Genomic DNA, 27024 nt, shown 5'->3' with positions numbered 1-27024 from the left:
ATATATGTTACAATGCTTCATAAGCTCCCTGTTTCTTTTAACTTATAATTAAGACACACACAGAGAAGTTTTGTCCAATTCATACCCTCTTGAGGGGCTGCAGTTGCACTCAGAGGCCCCATTTCTACCCACAAATACCCTTAACACTGACATGGATCTGTCCAACCCCAATCCAACCACTGAATAAATGATACACAACATAAATTGGACAGGCTTGGATCCAAAGGTCCCACACTTCTGAGATGCCAACATAGGTGGAATGACCTGTGCTCTGGAGACTGTGCAGAAATGAACATTGCTCCAGACTGAACCAGAACTGGAAATCCAGGAACACAGAACATTTTTCTACAACAGTTTAATAAAAAAATTGTGACGTTTCTTGAAAAATTGGAGAAACCCAAAGCATATTGTGTGTGTCACCTGTCTTAGTCACAAAAAAACACAATTGTCAAAAAAGATATTTAAGTTTAATACAAATTTTATACAAAGAAAATGTGAAAAAATACTTCCATATGCTAAAAGCAATTATGCTTCACAAATAAGGCCAGCTAGGCTAGTTTTGACACAACTGCAATTAATGAATATTCTGTTCTGACTTTTTTTTTTTATTCTAATACTTTTTTCCCCTCTAATCTGGGTACTAGCTGGAGACTGTACAAACCGCATTCTTATATAAACAATGGGAGAAATCAACATGACTAAAATGTACAACAGGATGTACTGGAATGATATCATACAGTAATTTTCTCATATACATACATCACCTTTGCTTTGTTCAATGCTTTCATTTTACACAACATACAAAATGGGACTACAGCCTCAGTGTAACAGACAGCATCTCCAGGGGGTACTTCCTCTCATACTGCACTGCTTCATGCTTACAGAAAAACATAAATTCCATCATATAAATAATACATGCTCTGGCCCAGCATCAAAAGTCCTTTGCCCATGTTTCCCAATGCATGTTTTATTCCACACCTAGCTCTTCTTCCAAGTCCTTTAGGAGGATTTTTAAAAAATAAGAAAACTGTGAAGCATAGCAACAAACTTTACTTTCCTCAATCTTTGATATCAGCAATCAGAAATCCTGCTACAACCAGCTGCTATTACACTTTGCAAATTTTCTGATCTTAGACTGAATGAAATTTTAAAATAATTTTAACCTGTAAACAACATTAAGATTTGTTGTCAGCCTGGTCATTGTGAAAAACAGTTTACATTTTTATGGATTTCAGGTCCATAATTTGCCTAACAGAGTTAGTTGAAAGGAGATATCCTTCATCACTTGGTTGTTCAGAAAAATTCCACAAGAGTTTCAAAGTGCAGAAAATTTTTTCACTCCAAATGCAAAAAGTTTTTCAGATTTTTTGTATCAGATTATTTGATGCAGTTTCCCAAGACCAGTTCTCAGCATTAGGTTGTGGTAAGGCTCTTTTAAACCTCCCTTTTCCAACTTCAAACACTCTTTATAAGTTAAAGTCAATACAAATATAAAAAGGAGATGGTACTCTAATGACATCCACAAATTGTACATTATTTACAAAAGAAGCATAGATTTAATATGGATCTTACCTGTCCTTAGCTTTTCTAAGCCAGCACTAATGCTTTACATTAATGTAGTGTAATTAATGCTTTGTACACATACACAAAGCTAAAGTCTGAACCTCTGAGGTTAATCCAAAGAACTGTGTTTATTTATCACATTTCTATTAGATTTTTTTATTCCAACAATTGTATGAACTTCTTGTTAGCAGTTAGACTCTTCGTACTTGGACTGGCATTGTGGTCTGAACATACTGAACTCCAGTTCTCATTGCCACTGTCCCAGCAGAAGGACTTACCACTACAGGAATGGTCTGTGGATTAAAACCAAGAGAAACAGATTGTTATGTTAAAGGTCACATAAACATGACCACAGAAATAGAGATTTGTTTTCCAGGGGAAATCCAGAACAAGTTCCAATTTTGTGCAAGAACTAATACCTTTATTACCACACTATTACCTCATTCCAGGAGAGGAGTAGTGCATTACTTCCCTATAGCCAAGAGTTTCTGTGTTCTCATCACTGCTCTAGAATTACAGGGACAGGAGGTGCTATAGGGGCTGCACACACTGCCTGTGCTTGGAGGGTGAGGGTTTCAGAGTTACATCCAGTTATGTATTTTCTGCAAACTAATACGTGGGAAGAGGAAAAAGGGCTAAGAAAATCCTTTGTCATTTGAAAAAGTTCTGACAAATCAAACTGGAGTACAAAAATACCCTTGTTTATAAGTATATTCTCGTTACACGTTACTTAAATCTTTTTCCCCAAAAGGAGCTTTCCCCCATGCATTCAGTCTACACAGAAGAGAACAAAGAACATCCATTTGAACAAAAAAAAGTACTTAAGTTAACTTCTGCACAAATCAATAGCAAAAACATCAGCATTACTGGGAACTGTCTTACACACCCTGTAAAAATATTAATATAGAATAAACTTTACACTTCCATCATACTGATCATGATTTATACATCTCAACAAATGGAGTTTCAGGACATCTCTATAGGTGGTAATTGATACTACAGATGCAGAGACAAAGGCACAAGAATGTTAAACAATCTGGTCAAGGTCACATCACTCTGGAGATCTGTAAGAGGATTTATTGAACCTAAAGTCTGTATCTTAACCTTCCTCCAAAAACGTGAGAAAGTCTAGAAATGTCTCTACCATACAAACTGCAAAGTGTGTTCCGACACAATTCCAGTGATGCACAACTGGTGATCAGACAAACGCATCCATTTCAGTTCACAACATCTTGTGGAAGAAACAGGGAGTGAGATTTTGAGGAACCTGAAAGGGATGCACAGATCTTCCCCCAGTGGTAGTGTGACATTCCAGAGAGGACATGGAAGAACAAATACAAGTTCACTGAAGCCCAATGTTTCCCCACACTGATTCAAGAAACCACATGAGTGTCTTAATGATATTCCACAAAGACTCTGAGTATCCCTGCTGAGATGGATTACAGCTCCTTTGTGACTGAGTCTGTGCCTTCCAGAAGCCTACTCATTCCATTCCCTGGAATGCAAAGAAGATGGGTTCATATTTTTACATTATTTTAACTGCAGGAAGAATAAAAAACAAACATGGGACCAATTTGCTAAATAAATTCAAAATTACTGCCATTTTGTAATGATTTCAGATGTGTTTACAAGGTTCAGTGGAAATGGTACCCAGAAGATACAATGGAAGTTGTTCCTAGTTGGACACAAAGTGCAAACTGAATTCTAAAGAAGCCATTATGTGAGTCACTGTCAGTACTAGAGGTGGGGAAATTAAGGTTGCCACAGTTGCCTTTTAAATATACACACTTACACACATGGAATTAATTAATAATTTCAGTTCTTAGCGCGATCGGAATATGGAATGTGCGAGACTCCTTAAATGTGTTAAGATCATTCCCTGAGAGGTAAATTTTCCACCTCTGCCAGTTTTACACGTATGTACATTTTGCATACATATTAAACATGCACTAAGGTTTAAAATTATTTAAATTGCACGTGCAGTCATTAGAATAGAGGTGTCTGTAGCTGTGCAAGACTAATGCAAATGTGTACAAAGTTATAAACATGCACAAATAAAGTTGGAAACCTTTCACACCTTCCAAGTCTGCTTTACATAACTCAATACACTTTGTGTTACAGAAAACAGATGAGGGTAACTGCCATTTTTTGAATATTACACAAAACCACCATAGGATCTTACAACCTCGCAGCTATTCACAAAAGAAGCCTGATGTCTTAGAAGTCTGCTATTGGATTTTAAAACACATACAAAACCTTATTGTTAATGGTAGTTCAGTCCAAGCAACTCAGGGCCAATGCTGCAAAGGTGCACAATGGTCTCAGCTGAGACCAAGTGGAACTGAAATGCTGTGAGGAATGTGGGAAGTCTCCATCCCCACCAAGAGCTGGGTTTGTGTTGAATCTGATGGCTGTGAAGCACTGCTTGTGCATGAGTGTGTATCCACCAACACACACTCAGGTGTGTCCTGCAGCTGGGGGTGTGCACAGGGAAAGAGAGAAAGAGGAACATCTATAGCACATCAGGCCTCACAGTCACAGTGTGGGTAAGGTACACTGTTAAATCAGATGGTTTATAACAATGTCTTTTAAGTCAGAAATGAAGTTACCTACATGTGGGCTTCCCTGCTGAACCCAGCACAGAGGCAGAGCACATGCTGTGACCAGGGCAGCATCAGCTCAGTGGCTGGCTCTGACATGAGCACTGCAGAGCACAAACAGCTGAAACAATGGGCTAATATGGTGCATAAAATACTAAAATCCAACTCACTTTTGTCCCATCTACTGTGACTGACACTAGGGAATTCGGATGTCCTTGGTTAAACCTTTGATGGAAAAAACCCAGGTCTGATTCCAATGCGAATTCTCGTTTCATAATGCTAATGTGCAAGACTGCATGGGAGAGACACTGCTGACAAATGCATATTCTTTTTCACAGGTACTGAGATGTCACAGGAATATCAAGCATAGCTCAGAAATAATTAAATCTCTAATCTCTTTATGATACCATAGACAAAACAATATTTAAAAGATATTTAAAATGAATTCTATATATTTACATTGATGTTGTGGTCAAGTATATACATGAAACAGACCAGTAATGTGAAATGGCCTCTGCTTGTCCTCAGTGCCTTTGCCAGACTTAAAGATTTCTGAATTCTTGCAATCACGAATGGAATGAAAAGGTGGAATGTTGCACAGCAAAATAAAGCATTTTGCATTGCAAATTGAGACTATACCAGTGAATTCATCTCTTGATACAACAGCAGACGGAGACAACCCCCCAGAGATACTGAACAATTTTAATGCCAGGAACAGCATTGCTGCAGACTTTAAATGATGATGCTGTACTTACAATTGTGGGTTGAGTAGTTGGAATATAGGTGGTGGTCTGCGGTACCTGGACCAGTTTTATAGGCTGGGTGCTTGTCACACCTGTTGCTATCTGCAGAGACAGCACAGGCAACCTCAGTAGAAGCCTCAGCTTGTACATAAATTCCACCTAGTTGTTACATTATTATTGTTATGATATGCAATTTGTGTTGGAGTTTTCTTTGTGTTAAAAATTTGCATCTTAATGAATTCACGGGTTACTTCTTTGTTAATAAAACAAAATTCAAATTATGAACATGATCAATGTATACAGCATGATGTTTCAGGTAGAACATCTATATAAAAGCAATTCCATATCTGTGTAACTGGAATATTCCCTGGCAGGTTTTTTTCTCACATTCCCTACCTCCCCAGTAATACAAAGCTTGTGCTGCCATAACAATGCATACAAACATTAAATGAGTGAGCCAGAGTTTAACCAACTTCATCAAAACATTTAAGTGAAACAGCATCTCCTTTTCCCCCCTTCAATTCCCCAAGTTACTCCCTTAGATGACATTTCAAGCCCAGAGATCTAACACCAGACAGTAGCAAAAGTGTCAAGAAATGAACACAGCTCTCTAAATTACTATGCTTCCCAATTCTACAGGACTATCTCGATGAGACATCATGCTGGAATCACAATACTACAAAATTAGTTTGCTTTTAATATTTTAAAATACAACAAGGCTCCTACTGATGTGGAGGATCATGTGTAAGGGTTTGAAGGATCAGCCCCACCCTCCCACTAAAATTTTTCATTTAATAAATCTTGCAAGGGCAGAAAAAAACTGATGCCGAAATTGCTAATAGTCAAGCCCTACCTATAAAGCAGAATCTTCTCTATAAACATTTTCTATATATGCAATGTTAAGTCCCTTTCTTTTTAGAGCATTTGCTCATCCTTGCCTACTGAAAACTATCAGAGTAGATGCTATGGAGGATTTCATAACTGCTCCATTAACCGTAGATCCAGGTGAAGTGTTGTATCAGTGTTATGGAACATTGTGGTACCCTAATGGCAGTCTGTGGTGAGAAAGTAAGTTGGTTTCAATGCAGGTCTTGAGCTTGGCCTCTGAACCCCCAGGCAAGAAGGGCTTGGAAGTGCTGCAGTCAGTATTGCTTATCAGAAGGCAACTTGTATCGAAAGATCCAGACCAGAAGCTACACTGATGGGTCCTGGAGAGAGAGAGAGAAAGAGGTCCAGTCCCCCTTGGCTGGAAGGATCAGTCAAGCCAACACAAGGTTTTTTTGGGAATTAATGAAAGGGAAAGGGTGTTCCCAAAGGGCAGAAGGAGGTTTTTTTACAAGATGAAGAACAAAAACCACAACTCTCTATCACTCCCCAAAACGCACTCTTTGAAATATACAAATGGTTACGAGTTCCTGGCTTATCCAGGGAAGCCTTTAGGGGTAGGTTTCAGAGAAATATTACACATTATTTTTGTCTGAAGTGATGATACTCACTGTAACACTCTCTTTGCTTTTATCAGCTGAGCCTTCCTTTTCCTTAGGAGTGCTGGCTGTTTCTGTGGGTGTAGACTGCACGCTTGAACTGGGCTGGGAGGATTTATTTAGTGTTTCTGTGCTAATTTCAGTATCTGTTTCTTGCTGTGTCGCAGTAGCTAAAATCAAGGGGAAAAGAGAATGAGGCCACTACTCAAGGGAGCCAGTCCACAGTCCCTCCTCAGAGTCCCATCAGCACATTAAGAACTGAGTCACTGTGGATCCATCCAGCCACCCAAACCCCCCAGCTGTGTAAGAGGCACCATTACCTGACTGTGTGCAAGATTTCATATGCTCAGGCCAGTGAGCTTGTTGGCAGGGGTAGTCACAGTAGCTGGTATTCCAACAGCAATAAAAGATGGCCTCTTTCTTGCAGTTGGCACACCACTGCTTCTTCTTGGTCTCATCCACTGCTTGTTGCTTTTCCAATTCCAGCTGCTTCTTCACCTCAGCAATCAAACGATCCCGTTCCTGTTCCAGGCTCTGACGCATTTCAGCCATTGTCAGTTCTACTCAGAATCCAGAGAAAGGTGGGTTTGCATTTTCCACTCTCCAACAGCAAGGAGCAAAACAGTACTATTCATAAGTTTAAAGACAGCATGAAATTAAAGCTAGCAGTCAAGGTATTCCCTGAGTTTCGGCATCTGTTTCATACCTACTCAACAAATGCAAGTCTTCCACCTCCTTTTCTTATTGTGGCACCGTGATTTTTAACCCTTACCTTCCATTTGTTTAACACTTTAGTCCTAGATGTCCCACAAAGAACCAGAATACAGCATAAGCACAAAAAGAACATATGCAGCTGCTGCTAATGTGCTTTGTCTTTGAAAGCCCAAACTTTTGTTCTGCTCCAAACTTAGAAAATACAGAAGATTCCATCTCTTCTCTCATCTCATTTGTTCATTATATCTTAGTTTCTTTACAAAGCAAATGTGTTAGTTCCAAGAGGGACAATATGATGAAGGTAACATATACTATAAGCATTTCCATTTTCTATGTAGGACAATACCTGACACTGTTTTGGACTGGCATTTTCATACCTAGATTATGTTTCATTTCTGAAAGTTCCTGTTGATGTAACCATTGAAGTTTTTCTATCTCAATCCTCAAACGCCGAATCTAAATATTAAAAATTTAATAGTTAGTAATAACAAACAGAACATGGTAATACATAATTATTATATAAAAAAAACATGCCCAAAGCAATGAGCCATTGTTTACATCAAGGCTCCTTCATATTAACATGAGGAAAAGACAATAGTAAACCCCAAACCAAAGTGTGAAGTATTCTAAATATCTGTTTGCTAGATTTGCTCACCATAAAGAGCACAGGACTCTTAGGAGACAAAAAAACTTCTGTTAAACTTGATTCCTCTGAAACATCTCAAATTTCTGACTGGAATCAAGAACCTATTCCTCAGTGCTGTTTGCATTTGTTAGCATGACATTTCATCTTTTATTTTAACTAGATGAGGCTTAGAAAAGCAAGATTATCTATTCACTGTGGATCAGGAATACAAATATCTTTGCCCAGAACTTTGACTTCCTTATTTTGGTTAAAGCAGGTAAGCAAATCATCACATTGAGCTTTATTTGTTCCCATTCATTCTTAGTTTGCACTGCTTAATCTGCTTTTTCAACCTTAAAAAAACCCCTTAAAACATACTAAGTCCTACTCTTAGGGAACATCAAAAGCAATGTATTGCATTTCATTAAAAATGCAGAGTGTTTAAAAGTATTTCAAAGAAATATTAAAAACTATGGTTGTAATAAACTACTGCACTACAGAGTTTACAAAAATTTTCTTTTCAAAAAAAACCAACTTCATTTCTAATTTTAAAAAAGGTGGCACATTCTTGACAGAAGATTGAAGAACCTGGGTTTGATGGCTTAATGCTTATCTTACAGAGCCCATCTGGTATTTTTTCAGTGGTTTTTTCCACCATTCTAATCATTACTTCTAAAACAGCACAGAAATTACTTATCTCTTGACAATTTCCATGTATGAAACTTTGTAGATACAGTTATGTGGCACATTTAAATATATATAAAAATACTAATTTGCATTTTTCAACCTTAAAATAGAAGGGGTTTTTTACTCTTACACTAACCTCAGCTATTGTACTTCCAGTAGTATTTTTTGAAAGATCATTATATATTTCAGTCATTGTTCCTTTGATGGCATCCATCATCTGAAAGACAAAAAGAAGGGAAAATAATTCTTTGATATATATTTTTAATAGATTTCCACTTCCATTTTCTTTCAACTTCTCTACTGGGAACCTATATTGCTACCCTTCTCTCTCTATAAATATATGACATTTACCTGGCTCTACTTATTTAGAAGGTAGAGCACAATTTTGATCAGGACTCTGATTTTTAAGTGTCCTGAACAGGTGAACTGCTTGACCTTCTACTTTTCAAAAAAATTGCTATTGATATAATTTATAAACACAAAACACATAACCATGAATTTGGGGAAGAAACTCAATGCAAAAATATATAGTATTCATTGATTTTTAAAGTCTAAGTATCTAAGAGAGTATGGAAAGCTCACATCCCTTCCTCACTGTCACTATGAGATCACCCCTTCTCTTTAAGAACTTAGCATCTCTTTAATGTGTGAACACACATTTATCCCACCTGATGAAACTACAGGGTGTTTTAAAAAGAAAAGTACAACTTTAAAAGAAAGGTACAACTTCATGAAAACCTTCCTGCAGAACTCACTTTGCTGGTGTATTTAGCAATATCTGCAGCCACATCAGCTGAAGCTGTTGCAATTGGCAAGTCTGTGCTGAGTGAAGAAGAAAGTGTGCTTGCAGATCCAGAGCTGGTAACCATGGAAATAGGCTGAGTGCTTGTGACCAAGGTTATAGTGGATGTGGAAGTGCTCTGGGTGATCTCTTTTTGCTGCACAGCTAAGAAAAGAGAACATTGAGGGGATCAATCACACAAGGAATTATGAAAACAACAGGCAAACGTCTGCCTTCAATATCTAACTAAACTGTGTGCATGTAACCTTTCCAGATTTGTATTATTTACACAATAGTGCCATCTAATGATTAATTACACAGTGCTCAGCCACTGAACTTGTACATAATTGTAAGGCTTAGAGGTAATGAAGTAAATATAACTTTGAAACTTATCATTTTAGACTGGTCTAAAGTCTCTCTCAGTTCTAATGACTTATCTGCTGGAGTACTGTTAAACTGGTGTTTTTTTAAGAATAAAACTTTTCAAACTATTTTTACTGATTCATATTATAAAAGATGTCTTCATTGCCAATATCCTCAGTAGTGGAATTACTGAAATAAACAATTTATTCATCTTTATGTGCTATATTTTTTATGCCAATTCAGTATATAAGAAATCTATGGATTTTATAGTTTTCACATTATATATTTCTAGACTATAATATTTAAGAAGGAACATTGCCATGATATGCTCAATAGTAAACAATATTGAGGAAACAAACTCATGGGCTGAACACAAAGTTCAGCCCATACTATTAGGGTATGTATTAAAGCATGATTCTATTAAAAGTTTTGCAGTTAACTTCTCCAGTTTCCACATTTATTTTCCCTCACAGTGTATTTTTGTATCAATTTGTGCAGTCTACAAGCAGAAAGATACCACTTCCTCAACACTGCTTAAATGACAGAAACAAAAGCAGTTTGGGACCAGAGAAATGAGCCTCAGTAAATGTCTGTACGTGAACCATCACCCAAACCTCTCTCCTCTACACCCCTGTGTGCCAGTGGTGTCAGCAGAGTGGAGAATGTCTCCTCATCAGGCACAGCAGTAAACATTTCAGTTTATTAACTTGAAATGACAAATGAAGCTGATTTACACAAAGTTGCTGTTAAGTGAAGGGAAGCACAGGTTTGTGTTACCCTGTGCCAGCTATCGGTGAAGGCTCCAGCAAAGGGATGGTGAGAAAACAGTTGTGAAAACATTCTGAAATGCCAGGGCTGTTTGCTCAGTAAACTAGCATCAAAGTCTTGTCAAACAACAGGGATTTCAAAGACAAATCCTGGAGCCTGGGTGATTTCATTGTTGTCAAATTATACTCTGAAAAACCCTTCAGATCTGCTGCTTGTCAGATAAAACTGGAAGCAATTTGTAGATACTGAGGTGACATTGGTAAACATGCAAGTGGAATAGTTAATGGTTTTAGCATATGATCCAGAAAATTATTCAGTTCACCCTTCCAGATCTGTTATGGCTATGAAAAGCAAAAATATTTACACAGACACACAATTTTTTTGTCATTAAAATAAGAAGACATGACTTGAAATACACAGCAGAAAGAGCAAGTATAGCGAGTAACTTTGATACTAAAGACACTCATCAGAGTAGAAGCACACTTTGAGATTTTGTTTATACAGAAGAACTCTTGGCTGGGCACCCTTGGAGCACAGGGATCACTACTGGGGAATTATGGCACCACAGGCACATTTGAGTTAGAAAAGTGTGTACCTTTAACTGCTTGTCTTGTCTGGTATCTTGTCCCCTGAGAGGACTGAGGCTGCTGGGACTGAGACTGCTGGCTCTGCTGCTGCTGCTGCCTCTGCACCTTCTGCATGTGCCACTTCTGAGAAGATGTCTGGAATTTATTTGAAGAATTCCACACCACCCTCTGCACAGCAGGGGCGGTTTCCTTGGGCAGCAGAGGCCTCTGCTTTTTCACAGGGCTCCCTGTGGCAGCAGAGGGAGCACTGACACTAGAAGCAGCACTGGTGGTTGCTGTCACACCAGCTGGGGGGGTCTGCGACGCCGAGCGGGTGAGCACTGGAGTTTCTGGTAGAGGCTGGGTGCTTGCACTGGAGGAAGGTGGAGTTTTACCTACAACTAAACAAAACATAAAATGTTATGCCTGCTTTTCACCAACACATTTGATTTGTAATTTTCCATCTAGTTTTTGGAACAGCTATATATACCTTCCAGTCTGCTTTGAATTGTTTTCCTCAAAAGTAATCAATATTCTACAAGTAAAGTCATTTCAGTCTAGTTGAAAGAGTGGTGGCAATTCAGATGCATCAGTGGCTAAGCAAAACAAGAAGTACAAAACCAAGAAAAAACAGCCTGACCTCATTCAAAAGATATGTGAGAGGTTAGCACTTGTTAGGGTGTTTCTGCCTTACCACTTTCACCTGTCATCCCAATTTCTTTCAGGAGAAAAAACATTCTAAAGGATTAATGTCTGAGCAGTAACTGAAGAAACTATAAACTTTCTAAACAACAGTGAACTGACATTGACAACCAAATGCAGATGACACCACATTGGGCAGGGGTGCTGATCTGCTCAAGGGCAGGAAGGCTCTGCAAAGATCTTGACAGATTGAATCAAAGAGCTGGGACAACTTAATCAGATTCAATAAGGCCAAGTGCTGGGTCCTGCCCAGCAAAAATTATGGATATTCATAGTTCTGCTGAAAGGAAACAGTAAAACTAGCTTTGTTTAAACCAGAAACTACAATGGGCACTGAAAACTTTTTTCATAGTCACAAAGGATGAACAATCACTCCTAAAAATATCTGTATTAAAACAATTTTTATCTTAATGCAAAAATAAAGGTGGCAATTCTACCTTTGCTAACAGCCCTACAAAACAGAGGGGAAACACAAGGAAATAATTTCATCCTACCATCTTGTTTAGGAGAAGATTCTTTAGATTCTTTCTTGTTTTTCCTTCCTTCACGAGCACAATGATCATCTCCTAGATCGATGACAAGTTCACTCTCAGAATCAGAGTCCAGTCCTAGATGCACAGTTGGAGAGTCTGTTTCATCTTTCCCTTTCAGCTTTTCTTTTGCAGGATGCTGTAAACTCTTTCCCTTTTCAGAAAATTCTTTTTCAGTGTCTGAAACAGCCTTTTCCTTGACTGGTTCTTCTGTTTTCTCCACTTCTGGACTTGTGCTTTTAAGTTCCTCCTTGTCTTCATTCTGTGCTGGAGGCTTAGGTTTTTTTTTCAAGCTCAGTGATTCTTTGTCACTTCTTGCACCTTCCTTGTCCTCCCCATCCTCTTGATCATTCTTTGATTTCTGATCCTCATCGCTATATTCACTGTCACTGGTATCAGATTTTTCAGAATCTTCAGAATCACTGTGTTCTACTGCAGTATAAACAGCTTCAGATATTTCATTTATTCCTAATTGTGGGAAGGAAAGTACATTCCATGCTGACATCAGACTGACTGACATTACCAAGAAAATACTCTATATACTGGAACAAAGTGTACACATACCATTACCTTAACTATCAGCCCTTAAGCTACAAAGCTCAGTGCCCTATCCCAGCACCATAATGTATAAGAATGAACTTCTACATACTCCAATTAATATTTTTATTTCATTCAATGGCCCTCCTTTCACTGCTTTTTCCCACTACCTGCAAGGTCTATTGTTCAATTCAGGGCCCAATGCTGGCAAATACAAAAATGAATTATTTTTATCCACAAGAAGCCACCTTAAAAATCAGCAACACTATTCACCTGATTATAGTTAGTTACTTACATTCATTCTACTTTGTGCAACTGACAGAATTTAGGCAGAATTCTCCAATTTTTCAACATGCAAAGCAGTTAAGACTATAATCCTCTCATACTATCTACATCAGGAATGGTACAAAAACAGGTTAAAAGATGAAAGAAATATTTGAAGCATCAGGTTTCACTGTGTTTTAAAACAAACTAGTTCAGTGCATTCTACTCGCCTCAAAGAGTTTGAATATTCTCTACTCTTGTTTTAAAACATAAAATACTTAAGGTTTTACTATCCAGAAACTTATTTGACCTCCAACTTAAATGTCTTTATAGCTGGCTGGTCGCAGGCCCTGACGAAGGAGAAATTATGATAAGGACTCCATTGATATCAGAAGGCTAATTAATTACTTTATTATACTATATTATTCTATACATCTAAAACTGAACCTGTCAAGCACTCAACTCTGCATACAGTCCCGACACACACACACACTCTTGGCCCTGATAGGCCAAGGAAACAAAACACCATCACTTTGGGTAAATAATCTCCATGTTGCAATCTACTTTGGCACAAACACAGGCACAGTAAATGATGAGAATTGTTTCTCCTTTTTCTGCTGTTCAGAGAGAGAAAGTGAAACCCAGAAATACTCTTGGGAAGAATTGTGCCTTGCTTTTCTCTGTGAGGAGAAATGTGGCTACAGCTCTTGAGGGACACTCACCCAGCTGTGCCTTACAGCTCTCGATGGTCTTGTCAAGGTTGAGCTGGAACCGGCTGCGGATTTGGCGCTTGGGGGAGATGAGCTGCACGGGGGTGCTCTGCTGCTGCACAGACTCACTCAGCTCCTTCAGATCCATCTCGGCCTTGCTGCGATCTGCAACAACAAACACAGCTCAGAAAAAAGATTTTACACATAGAAAAGATGGCTATCCAGATAAAACACTGTCTGAACCCAGGACATCCCTCTGGCTGCCCTGGATGGCTCAAGCCCCTGCCAGGGGGTTCAGAGACCTTGGCACGAAGCCAAAGACACCTGTGCCTTTGATTTTAACCCATGGAAAAAATTACCAACCTTATATGAGGATTTACAAGCCACGAGAGTTTAAGTAGAATGATAGTTAGTTTATCACAGGGTGAAAAAGTAAAATTTTGGGTTTTTAGAATGGGGGTTCAGAAGCCAAGATGGAGGGATTTGGGTGTGCCTTGTCCTTCTTTCTTCTTCTTAGCCTCCATCTTCTGGGCAACGGTGGCTCTTTTGAATTGGTTTAGAGTAACACACTGTCTAACATAGGTGATAGGGGTATTGGAAAATTATTGTAAATAATGTTCACATAGTTTTAGTATAAAAAGATCACACCGCCCTGAGGGCAGTCAGTGTGCCACAGACAGACCTCAGCAGGTCAGGAAAAGAATGTTCTAGATAACAGAGAATAAACAACCTTGAAAAGCACAGCTGAAGAATCCTGACTCCTTCTTTGATCTGGGGGTTGGGAAAAGAGACTTTCTAACACCTCGGGGTCATCTCAACCACAGAAACCCCAAGAAAACACATTTCACCAAAGAGCAGTGCAGAAAATCTGCAACATACTGCACTTTTTTTTGTAATTGTGGGGTAAATAGTAACTCTAAAATGACTTTACTACAAAAAATGGATTCTTCCTCTCTTCACACACAAAACACATGCATCAATTATGGGGACATTTTCTCCATCAATATGAATTTATCAAGAAATCCCCATTCAGGTTTGTAAAGCTGTCTGACAGCACTTCTACTAAACTACTGCTGTTATTACTACTACCTTCACAGAGAAAATTAAATAGAAATAAAATCTTTATAATATTATAAGACACATAAAATCTTTATAGTCATCATTTAAAATACAAAACTTAGGTCATGAGAATACATATAAAAATGTAGATTATTTCACTGGATAAATTAGTAAATTCAAGATAGAATAACACATTTCTCAGTATATGTCAATTAGCAAGTGTGCCAGTAGCAACAGATGGTTCATTTCTGTTATTTTTCCTTCCTTTTTGCTCAATTGCAGACGACAGAATCCTCCTAGCACTCTTCTGAAGATACAAAGTCTCTTTGTTTTCTGGACTCTCACTTTTGCTTTTGTAGAGAGAAACTCTGTTCACATCACATATGACAATGAAACACAATGAGTTATATTGGAAAAATTCTAATATCCACAGGAGAACACATGCCTGGCACAGCTGACACTATTAAACGAAGAAGGGTTGCTCATTCACATCACCAAAAAGTATATATAATAAAGGAAATTCCCCTAAACCTGAAAAAAACCACAGATATTCTACTTGAGAGTGCACAAGCATTTCTTTTATGGTATTACTCATGGACCATAACATCACATTTTCCAATCTATGCTCTTTATTCAAAGTGTTCCAGCTGATGTCTCCAATCTGTGGCTCAAACAACTGCAGCACTATGCATTTCTTAATGTTTTTCCAAATGCATTGTCACCTGAGATGAGGTGACAAACAGCTGCAGTGCAGCAGAAGAAATTAATTCTACAATTATGTCCACACATATGACCCACTCAAAAATAGACTTGTGAGCTTGTATCCAGAATCAGAATACCTGTAAGGCACTGAAGACATGAATTCATTACTTGAACTTAATCCTTCCTGAAGTACCTGGCTAACACTAAGGGGGCAAAATCCTGGTTCTCTGTGTAATATCACGTGGAGGTAAAAACAATCAGCACTGAATCAAAACGCTCACAGGAACAAAGCATGATTGAGGAAACTGATTTACATGTTTGGCTTGCAGAGCTGTTTTACCAATTTAGTACTTATCTAATCCATTTTTCAAAATTCCACAATCCCAAAATTTACTTCTAGGGAGTTTCAAGACTTCAAGAATTCTGCTAATTCCTTTCATCGATCTATCTCCCTAGAGAGGGATGGTCAGTGAGGAGGTGATGTGAAGGCAGCAAGAGGGAAGCCCTAGTAAATCCTAAATCCTAAAGATCACAAGAAAACCTTGCCAGCAAGTCACTTGAGAGAGACTGAGTGGTGAAGAGCAGCAGTGTTCATGTAATTACAACCTTTAGAAACTTACCTACTGTTTAGACACATTCATTTTTACAGTTCAGATGAGAAAAAAATTATCCTTTAACTACTTCCTTTCATCAACAAGAAACAACAACAGAAACTTTCTTTTACAAGATAAAACACCCAGTAAATCTGATAAAACAATAATTACATGTGTGCCTCATTTAAAGACCTTTGCTCATTTGAAGTCACATACAAGCACATTTGTTTGTATTATGCTGCACTGACACCACCATAATTTGTTCAGCTGTAAGAATATTAGGTTTTCAAATATCAGAACTAACCAAGGTTAAGATTCAGAATGCTTCCTGGTGTGGAAGTTCTTTCTTGCTTAGCAGAAATTGGTGTTGATGCTTGAGGAGAGAAAGGCTTGGGGCTGCCTGACAAGCTCCCTGATTGACCTGTTCTTGTTGGTGCTGGAGAAGCTGAAAAAGTACAAAATTAATAAAGACAGATTTAGAACCAGAACAACTACTCATGACAGTTCTATTTTTTTTTTGTATTTATTTCCACTCTCCATTCACTTTAATAGTTACAACTATTTCTTGCTATCTAAACTGAATGGATTTAGTCATTTTTCAAGATTATTCATTCCTTCTCAAGGTGACAGAAAGAACAGTTCTTTCTCATCTGTGATACTGAAAGTTAAATGCATCTCTTTATTTAAATTTCTTCATAAACCAAGTCATAACACAACCTATCATTAAAAAGTACATGGAATAAAACTAGTCCATTTCCAAAGTCCTGTACCTCCTTTTTTTTTTACCTGTATTTTTCTCAATGAAGTCCATGGATTCTTCACTGGCACTAAAATGACTGGAAGTTGCTTTTTTCTCTGCATCCTGTTCAACATCAGAGCCAGTGTGAACTGAGGAGTTTGTACTCATTGGTGACCGTGGCATATCTGTCAGTGAAATCCTGCGACCTGTGCTACTGCCCAGCATGGACTTGCTCATCAGAATCTTGGGTGATGCTGTCATATCAAAATTCAGTTTGATTTTCTCTTGTTTGTCTGTCTTTGCAGTTCCAGCAGCTGGGTTTGCAGGGTCTAACAACATTTGGTATTGATTGTTGGGAGTATATGGTGTCCGGAACGGTGCATAATTAAATACTCCAAATTTTCTACGAATGTTATCAACATAAACCTCCATTTCTTGCATTGCACTATTGAAGATGCTTTTAGTCTTTTTCACAGAAAAAGGAATTTCTTTAGACATGAGGTAGCAATTATTTATTGGAACCCAGGCCCTATATATAAAACAGAAAAATAAAAGATAATATAACGACATTTCATACTGTGAATTAACATTGCCAGCTTTTATGCAAATACTAATTTATTTTTGCCTAATCATAAAGATATGAGTAGCTCAGATAATTTTAAAGAACCATCATTACATTCTTTCAATATTTCAGTGCTTAGTTTTGATAAGTAAGCAAATTGCATGCCTTGGATTATCCCTAGCTTATTTTACTTTACCCAGTAGCAATAAAACATGACTTTACACTGGCCAAATGACAAAATATTCCAAATTGGAACAGTCTATGTAACTGCAAGACAACCACTGCTAAACAGTCTATATGTCATAGCACAAAATGTAAAAAGCAGGTAAGGAAATGAATACTTCACAAGCACCTTCTTAGAAACATTTCACACCCCAGGCCAGGTTGGCCAAATTCCTGAGTGCCAGGAAAAGTTCCACCAGCAAGTACTGGACAGATTTTATTTATCATGAAACTAAGCAGACCCTGAAACTGCCTCCCAAGACCCTAAACCAGCAGGAACTTTGACTTAATTATTCCACGGACCTGTATAGTTGGGTTTTTTACACGTTATTATAGATTTATATTTCTAATTCATGACAAATAAACTGGTATTCCTCATGGCTGTGTTATCTAAGCAGAGGATTCACAAGTACAGAGAGCTCCCTTCAGAGCAAAACTGGCATTTTCAACACAGGTTATATTTCTGTATTTTTAAACCTACAGGTGTGTATATATTCCCATAATATGTAGATAACATAAATGACTTCATTGGTTTCTTCCACCTTTAAGAACTGCAGTTCTCCCCAGCACAACATCAGACACAGGAATTAAGCTGCACACTCACCAGATTATGGATGTATCTTATAATCATGTAAGGAATGAAAACTGTGTTTGCTACAGCATTACACAGGTTTTGTTAGGGTCAAGGTTCTAAAGACAGGATCCAAAAACTTGTAGGCACACAAAATTACAACATAATTTTTTTTAAGTACAGCCAAAGACATCCTTTTGTTCAACTCCCACCTGTCATGTTGGCCAAAGAAACGGGCATCGACTTGCCCATCTTTATCCCTCAGTGCTTTAGCAGGCCAGAATGGAAAGCCTTTGAGTTTAGCCCAGACCAAAGGGTGGGGATTGCTCTAGAGGAAGAAGCAAAATACACAGTAAGAAAATGTAAGCAGTACTAGCTTCAAATCTGATAATAAACATGATTTTTTTCAAATTATATGGATTACTTAGATTCAATAAAGATCCAACGTGCACAAGGCATTTGCCATATACAAAATTCTATTTTACTATAAACAAAATAAATCCTAAGAGGACAAAATGATAAAATTATATTAAAAAAACTTGCTAAACATAAAACCTTACACATCTTGATTAAAATGCTTGTAATTGCACTTCTTTATTAATTTATTTTTTATTATTCCTCTCCAAATATATAGCATAACATAAGTTAGGCTAGAGACAATCTTTGAAATGCTGTAATTTTCACTTAGGCTTGTGTCTTGGCAGATCATAAGACACTAAAAAGTCCTTGACTTAGGGTAAGCACTACTTAGCAACAACCAAAACATCAGTGTGTCATCAACATCATTCTCATACTGAATCAAAAATACAGCACTGTTCCAGCTGCTAAGAAGAAAAGGAACTCTTATTCCAGCTGAAACAAGGACAGTCCAAGAAAGAACTTGATGGATTACACACTTCTACTTGAGAATCTTAAGGTGTCTTCCCAAATTTGGTTCACTATTAAACAGGAACAGACAACCTATCAGTAGATCATGAAAGAAAAAGCAGGTCTCAACTGATGCACATCTGCAGAAAGAGATGTTCACATTTCAGAAATCCTCCAAGCACTGAGGGTACCACATGTAAGCACTGCTGGCACAAAGCAGTTACCTTATATTTGAGGACAAAGAACTTGTGAACTGGTTGCTGACAGCCTTTACAATTATTTCTGGCTGGATCAATCCTTTTGTGAAAACCTGCAATCTTACAGCTAAGTAATTTGAGACAATCTGACTCCACAAGGATGACATGCCAGCACAAGCGACTTGGTAAACTACAGCAGCTTTCCTTGACTCAAGAACCACCACAGGTTTAAAACAAAGAGGAGATAACAGTCAAATGAGAACTGCTAGTTTAATATAGTAGCTAGACTACCATAATTCTCAACTTACACAAGGCTCACAAAACCAATTCTCGCGTTTTTGGCAAGCAGCTAAATAACATTCCGGACATACTTCAATTTCATTCATCTGGAAAGAAAAAGCAAAGTTATGGGAGACATCAAACAGAGTCCAAAGTATGGTCATCTGCATTTATTCAGAGGAAAATCATATTGTTACAGTAAAAGAACATCTATGCATCAGAAGATGTTTCCAGCTACAAATATTCATTAACAGGACAGGTGCCTTTGAGCAGAATCCATATATCTATTATGTCTTATTCCTTCCCCACCCCACAAGTCTTAATTACAAACAGTGAATATCCTAGTGGAAGACATGTTAGCAATGCTTTTGCCAAATGCCATTCTGTAGGCCATGGATATGCATACCTCAATGTAAGGAAACCTACAAAAATTATAAATCTGCAATACACAGCTTGGAAAATACGTATTAAGTCACTCACAAATACATGACATGGAACACAAAACATACAGAACAATTAATTTAACTGGGGCACTCATACCTCATGCTCACAGATTTTGATGATGACTTTTGCTGTTTGTGTCAATTTGTGATTTCCTGAGGAAACAATAAAATGCTTTAAACCAAGAAAATTGTTACAGCAGAACTATGATAAAAGCAACAGTTTTCAGACATAAAAGTAATCTGTAAAAACAAAAGAGAAGATCTAAAAAAACTATGTAAAAACATATGCATGAACTACATGCTTGCAAAAGGAGAACATTTAATAATCTTTGAATGCTCCTTTTTGTAGCCTGTTGCAGTCTTCCCACCACTGACAATCTTCCAATGAGGGATATGCTGTACAATTTTCTCAATTATGTCTCCATTAAGTGCTGTATGATGCAAAACATTAAAGCAATTTGGGGGTTGGAACTAGATGAGGCAGATTGGATCAGGTAATTTAAGACCCAAACCATTCCATGATTTTACCTTATTTGAAATATTTTCTCTAAGGTGGAATGAGTAAGCGACAGCACAGGTTGTATCTGGCCCTACAGTTTTATTTATGCCACTTGTTAAAAAAATTGTTGTTTTTAGGCACTATGGTCATTAACAGGAAGACACTTTCAGTGTAGAAGTCCACAAATTGCTCCATGACTTTAACTATGCCAAAGTTTCACATATAAGGATGTAAGTAGACATTAATACCTACCCCCATTGTAAATAATGCAGTTGTGCAAAATCCATTTGGCATCAGCCAAAAATGCTTCAGTGCAACCGTACATTTTCTTTTTAACATTCTGTAAAGAAGAAATTAAGCATGTATCAGGAAACAGAAATCAGTAAAAAGTGACAGCTTCTTCCTGAATGCTGTGTTCTGTCAGTCATACAATAAATAAAACTGACCCCTGGAGGTGTTCAAGGCCAGGCTGGACAGAGCTCTGAGCAACCTGGTCCTGTGGAAGGTGTCCTTGTCCACAGTAGGGGACTGGAAGGAGATGAACTTTAAAGGTTCTTCCAACCCAAACCAGTCTGTGATTCCATGATATTTATTTACAGCAGAATTATGATTCTAAATGCTTAAGAATCTCTCAAATTCAACGTGCCTTTTGACTGCCCTGAAAATGTATGAACTGTCGAAACTAAATCTAAAGAGATTTAGATCAACATCTCAAACATTTCCAAAAAAAAACATGTTTCCTAACACACTGTTAGGAACACAATGTTTCTGCAGAAAAGTCTTTGGTTCCTTCTACTGATTTATTATAACTCCTCAGCAAGACCCAGGAAAAATACAGGTCACAGTACATTAGACAATATGTTTGATATTAGAGTCTACCTAGTGGGTAAAGCAATTTGATTAAATAAAATTAGTCCCATGGTTTTGTTACTATTCTTTATACCATAAAGACATCAGTCTCCTCTGTAAGAGCACAGAGAATGAAAAGCTGTCTCTTCACCAGGTCCTGACAGAACAAAGCTCTGCAATGCTTCACTCTTCATTAAGCAATAGAGAATTTCTTCATTATATGTACTTTCAAATTACTATTGAACTGAGAATGAAAGTTCCATTATCCACCTCTTGACTGTTTCTTTTTTCTTTCACACCTCAGGTGCAGTGGAGATTACAGTATTTCTTGAATGATCAGTAAAATGAGTCAGGAATGACCCCTGGATATACATCAAATGGTCCCTAATTAATGAACCAGTGATCCATAATAATCAAATGAAACATAATGCAACATAATGATCAAATGAAAATCCTGCTTTAAGAAGTCCCTCCTGGAGATCATTCATGGAATCAGATGAATTTAATAGAAGGAAATCAGCAGTGTAAGCTTGTCTTATTCACACTATTTTTTCCTGAGCATTTGTTACTGGTTCAGACAAAGCAGAGAAGTTCAGTTAACATATGATTGGTTTTAAGCTGTAAATGAACTCATTTTCATAAGCAAGAAACCACCCCATCCACCAAAATAATTTCAAACAACTTCTCCTGGTATCAAACATTTTAGAAATGTTACAGATGGCAATCAAACTCAAGGACTTTCCTCAGCCAGCTTCATACAAACCTTCTCTAATGTACAAAGGTCCATTGGATGAAAGATATATTCTGCATAATCTGGGTGTTGATCCAGTGAAACTGGCTTTTGAAATGGCTCTGTCTGTTAGGGGAAAAACCACACTGGTTACTAATAATGAACAGTTTCATCAATGACATAACACTCATTTTCTGTGTTATCAGACAAAATTCTTCAATGGTAATTATAAAATGTTGTGAGGTAATAAATTAATAGTAGAACAACAGGAACTAAAGGGTCTCATTTAGCTGATTTACAAATGCTGGACATCATGAATTGCAAAAATCAAAAAAATGAGGGATTTGTAAAAGGTACTGTTGTGATTCACAACACATGTTATTTTAGACACACTGAAGGAATTCCCTCAGCATTTTAAAATTATGTGATACAACCAACCTCTGTGGTAAGAACACTTGCTAATAACAGATAGAAGCTACATTTTCAACATATACAATCAATAACACAACAGGGTCAGTGCCTAGGGCTGTCCATATAACTATATTGGGAAGACATCATGTCTCCACATTCCCCTTTTATGTCTGATATAGCATTGTCCACTTTCAGAGAGTAAGAAACCATCACCTTCCACTGAAAAACCACACTGTGCTTTCATTACACCAACTGAAAATACATCCAGAGGTTACATCACAAAAGTACAGTTTAAATGCACTCCAGAACAGTCTGTACAACCTAAACTAATCTGTCTGTGCTAGACAGGTGGCAGATAGAACAGAAGCTGCCACAAACAATCTGATAAACTAAACATTCATCATCCACTAAAGGAAGCAAACCCCAGATTATGACAAACACATGATCCAAGTATTTAAAGAAGAAAACAACAAAAATGTCCTTACCCCTGGCTGTTTCATTTTCTGTAGTGCAAACTTCAGTAGATATGATAGCTGTTCGATGGTGAGCATTGTCATTGCTTTACTCTGTGTTTCTATGCATTCTGCAACTGTGATTTTCTAAAAGTTCAGATTAAAAAAACACTTTGTCAGCAAAAATTTCTAGATAAATCCTTCTCCACTGAAACATTCTAGCAGTCAAATGAAATATAATAGTTGTTCTATGAGAAACAAAACATTTCTGATAATGTAATATAAGTACTTCAGATGCCTGTTTTACCTGGGGTTTGGCCTGTGTACGTTATCAAAAAAGAAGAAAAAAGGAAAAAGAGCAGAAAATTATCCAGCATCTTCAAGATCACACAAAGTGAATATGTGAATACATAAAATTCCCAAATACAATACGGGTTCAGAGCAATGTGAGAGAGTGAGAAGGTCACCTGGGCTCTAATAAAATAAGTGATCAGAGGAAAACATGTCATAAATCAATTTGCCTTCATTACAGATGTTTGGATGCTAAGTATTCTCTTCCCAGAAATCACTGGAGAGGAATGATTGAATTCTTCCACAGTAACTAAATACCCACTTGTTTATGTAGACCCTATAGTGCATTTTTTTCTGCACTGTTGAAAAGCTGATCAGCCCACAAGAAAAAGCACAAGTTAAACTAGTGAAAACTTCAGAATTATTTCAGAATTACTGGTGCCTTATGAAGAGATCACTCTTTGAAATGGTGCTTCTCTATATCTGGAGACACAAAGGAAGTTGGAGACTCGTGGTAAGAAGGCAAACACAAGGCAGGTAACATACAGAGAAAAAGTGGTGAAGCACAGCCATGGATGCCTCCTCTTCTGCACAAATTTTTCTGGTACCTTTACCAAGAGGCAACAGGAGTAAACCAGAAACATTTCAGAATACAGAAAAAGCTGCTTAAATCTCAAAACCAAGCAAAAAATCCACTCCTTATATCAAACTAACCTCACATTCTGGGCAAAACCAATCCCCCTCTGGTTCGGCTGTCAGTTTCAGACACTTAGCATGATAAACCCGAGGACAGAGTTCACAGCAGAGGACTTGGCCTTCCCGATGACAAACCCAGCAATAGAAATCATTCCGTCCATCCTGTGGTACAACATCAACAGGGTCTGTGGTGAGTGGCTGCTTCATATAGTAAAACGGACCATGTCTTAGTTCTGACTGAAATGTAGGCAAGAAAAACAGGTTTGGTTTCAAAACAAATTTGCATTTTTTCAAATCATAATAGTCATCATATATAAGCAAACAGCAATTTACAGAGTTTGATTAACATTTATGCAAGCACAGTATCTTAGTCATTGCACAAAATCATTCATAAAGAAGTTTACTGCTTATTCAGATGCTGAATGACAATTTGCACTCAAGACCAGAAATAAATTTTTTGTGGCAAGTGAAGGTATTGAGTGCAAGACATGCAATCCAACAAGAGCCAGCAAACACTTTCAGCTTCAAGAAAGAAGTATTGCTATAGAAGCTATTAGGCCCTCTCAACTCAGAATTTCATGGGGCTGTGCAAGCTAAATACTGAGATATTTAGTGGTGGCTAAACCTGGGAAAACTGAAGAGGTTAGTCCTGCAACAAGGAGTTGAACACCATGCAAATCTGTGCTAGTTTGCAGCAGTTTATAGCTTTGTACCACAAAGCAAGCCAATGCTGATTTTGATTAATAAGGCAAACTGTAGAGAAGGATGACAAAGGAGCAAATTCACATCCTGAGCAGCCACCTCCACTACAGGAGAGATTTCATTCACCACCTAAATGCATATCACAATTTGAGACTCACATCTGTACCAGTTTGCCTGCACTAGAAACCAGTATTAACTTTGTAATCTGCATGAACTGGTCTTTGCCTTGAGCATGACAGCTCAAAGATGACACAGCTGATGCCAAAACACAAGAAGCGAAGAGCCTGGGATGGCTTACATGGGTCCAGAGTGACCTAAAGTTTGTTATATCATCTCTGAAGAGCTGCTAACATGGAAAACTACTTTTTATTTCTTAATGACAAGGGAACTCGAATTCTCTGTTTGGTATTCAGTATAGGGGTGGTTTGCTGAGGAGGGAAACAGCCTCGAGATTTTAGACAGCTCATTTAATGTGATTTTTTCATTTGATGTAAAACCACTTGCTTGTGACTTCACTTATCCAAGCTCCTCTAGTCTGAAGAACCATTTTGTTTTATTCTCAGGTCACTTTGCAAGTGTCCTACACCATTTAGAAATCTGCAACTTCTGAGACTCTTGAGCTGTCACACACCCATGTGATTCACAGGACAGGGCAACCAAACATGTGTTCTGTACCTTTGAGGCATCCTGAACAAAATCAGGCACACGGGGCATAAATAATGTCCCCAGAAAGCACCAGCATGCCACTTTGAACCATGGTATTTCTAGATACCTAAAGTTACAAAGGAGGTGTAATTATCTGCAGGAGCAAGGGATCTTCAAGGTAGAAGCCACAACCCACCTGAAGATGTTGTATCTCAAAAAAAAAAGGCCAGATTACCTAACATTATACAATATTTTAGGCAAAGAAAGGACGTTATCCATAAACACCGTGCCACCTAAAATTTCACATGATTTTGTGCCAGTTTTGGTGGTTTTTATTTTCTATTCTACATATTATAAAGCCCAGAGACACTTTGTTTCCACCACAGAAATGGGGAAAGTGTTACTTCTGTACTTTCTATACACACACATTTAATGACATAACATGACAAGAGTTTCAGAAGGATGGTTCTGTGAGATCTTGTGGAATAAGTGGGACAGCATAAGGATTTCAGTCCTTTTCAACTAACAAGCATTCGAACAAAGAAACCAGAGTAAGGAAGGGAAAGTTGCAATTTCCAGTGCAGAAATATGTTTTGTTTGCAGCTAAGTGCACCACAGCTGTGAGACCATCTCAGTCTTGTACACATGGACAGGCAGCTGTGGGGCACTTCCTCCACTGCAGATAAAGGAAATTACCAGAGGAAATTAATACATATTCTGACTTTGAAGTGGATATAAGTAATATATCCACACTAACTTAATAAGATTCAAAGATTCTACTTTAAGACAAACATAAAACCTGTGAAATTTCCACAGAAATCATGACATCCAAACTGAAGTCAATTTTTGCTGGCAAATGAGATGAATTTGGTTTCTGTTCAAGGATGCTTTCATCATTTAGACATCTATCATCTTATTTTGCCTAAGCCAAGTTTAAGAAACAAAACAAAAAAAGGGTTTAGAGACTCAACAGAGACCCAAAGAACAAAACTAAAAGACTGAAAATGAATGATTCAACTGCATCAAGGGACCTTTTCACTTGTCCCAGTCAGAGTAATATGTTTTAAGAGTTAAAATTTTAACAGTTATTAAAGTTCAAGCTCAACTAGGTGGTAACTTGTTTCAAAGGCATTATTGAAGTTATTAAGACCTGTAGAATGACAAAGGAAACTGAAGAAAACAAACAACAATACTGCAGTGCTGTTCTGGAGAGAAAAAGATCACTATTTATATTCAGTTTAAATTAATATTGAAACTAGTAGTAAAACAAGCTGACAACTTTAATTATATTATAACTGTCCAATTAAATGTCAGAAGTTCCTGGTTTTTCACCTTAATTACATTCTACAATTTCTTAATTCTTTGCTTGATTTTCAGCACTTTAAACACTTGATGGCAACATTCTGAAGATCTGTGTCTGCACCTACAACATGTAATACAAAGCTTCGTGCAACTGTAATTTTAGTAATGGTATCTTGAAATGTTCAAGCACTATAAAGCACTTTGTAATGTAGAATATTAAGTTAGAGGTTTCCAGGGAGGTTGTCGTACCTCAAAACAGATTTACCAGTCAATCAGAACCACAGCTATCAGCTACATCATACTCAAACTCACCCTGAGTGCAAAACTAGAACCTGCATGCTCAGCTCACATCTGCTCAGCAGTAAAAGAATCTTTAAAAACAGCTCCTGCTACCACAGAGAGCAGAGTTTGAACCTACTTAGACATGACAATCTTCAGGCATGCCCACTTCAAATCTGACATGCAAGACAACATTAAATGAAAAGCAGCTTGTAAAAGCTAAACAGAACTAAACAGATGATATTTTCTTGCTAACTTGTAATAAGCACAGCAAAATAAGCAAGTCTGATAGGTTTT

The 27024-nt window shown here is 37.6% G+C and overlaps 1 protein-coding gene across 10 annotated transcripts in view; it reads right to left on the bottom strand.

Moving 5' to 3' along the window:
- Positions 1 to 340: 340 nt before the first annotated feature.
- ZMYND8 (zinc finger MYND-type containing 8) overlaps positions 341 to 27024 on the bottom strand; it is a 49030-nt gene continuing 22346 nt past the window's right edge. For 5 of the 10 annotated variants that reach the window (XM_030963318.1, XM_030963317.1, XM_030963320.1 and 2 more), the window contains exons 4-21: positions 23818 to 24036; positions 22846 to 22959; positions 21983 to 22075; positions 20623 to 20710; positions 19969 to 20024; positions 19458 to 19535; positions 18298 to 18413; positions 16778 to 17259; positions 16296 to 16436; positions 13650 to 13802; positions 12091 to 12594; positions 10924 to 11295; positions 9172 to 9362; positions 8553 to 8633; positions 7482 to 7560; positions 6711 to 6950; positions 6403 to 6560; positions 341 to 6114 (exon numbers count right to left, since the gene is read on the bottom strand). In XM_030963318.1, coding sequence (XP_030819178.1) covers positions 6100 to 6114; positions 6403 to 6560; positions 6711 to 6950; positions 7482 to 7560; positions 8553 to 8633; positions 9172 to 9362; positions 10924 to 11295; positions 12091 to 12594; positions 13650 to 13802; positions 16296 to 16436; positions 16778 to 17259; positions 18298 to 18413; positions 19458 to 19535; positions 19969 to 20024; positions 20623 to 20710; positions 21983 to 22075; positions 22846 to 22959; positions 23818 to 24036 — 3180 coding nt within the window. In that variant the 3' untranslated portion in view covers positions 341 to 6099. The remainder of the gene's footprint in view (positions 6115 to 6402; positions 6561 to 6710; positions 6951 to 7481; positions 7561 to 8552; positions 8634 to 9171; positions 9363 to 10923; positions 11296 to 12090; positions 12595 to 13649; positions 13803 to 16295; positions 16437 to 16777; positions 17260 to 18297; positions 18414 to 19457; positions 19536 to 19968; positions 20025 to 20622; positions 20711 to 21982; positions 22076 to 22845; positions 22960 to 23817; positions 24037 to 27024) is intronic. The other 5 variants (XM_030963323.1, XM_030963319.1, XR_004061329.1 and 2 more) reach the window with 4 other exon arrangements.

This window comes from Camarhynchus parvulus, chromosome 20 (assembly GCF_901933205.1).
Source record: "Camarhynchus parvulus chromosome 20, STF_HiC, whole genome shotgun sequence".
Classification (NCBI taxonomy): Eukaryota; Metazoa; Chordata; class Aves; order Passeriformes; family Thraupidae; genus Camarhynchus; species Camarhynchus parvulus.
This window is presented reverse-complemented; position numbering and strand designations above follow the sequence as displayed.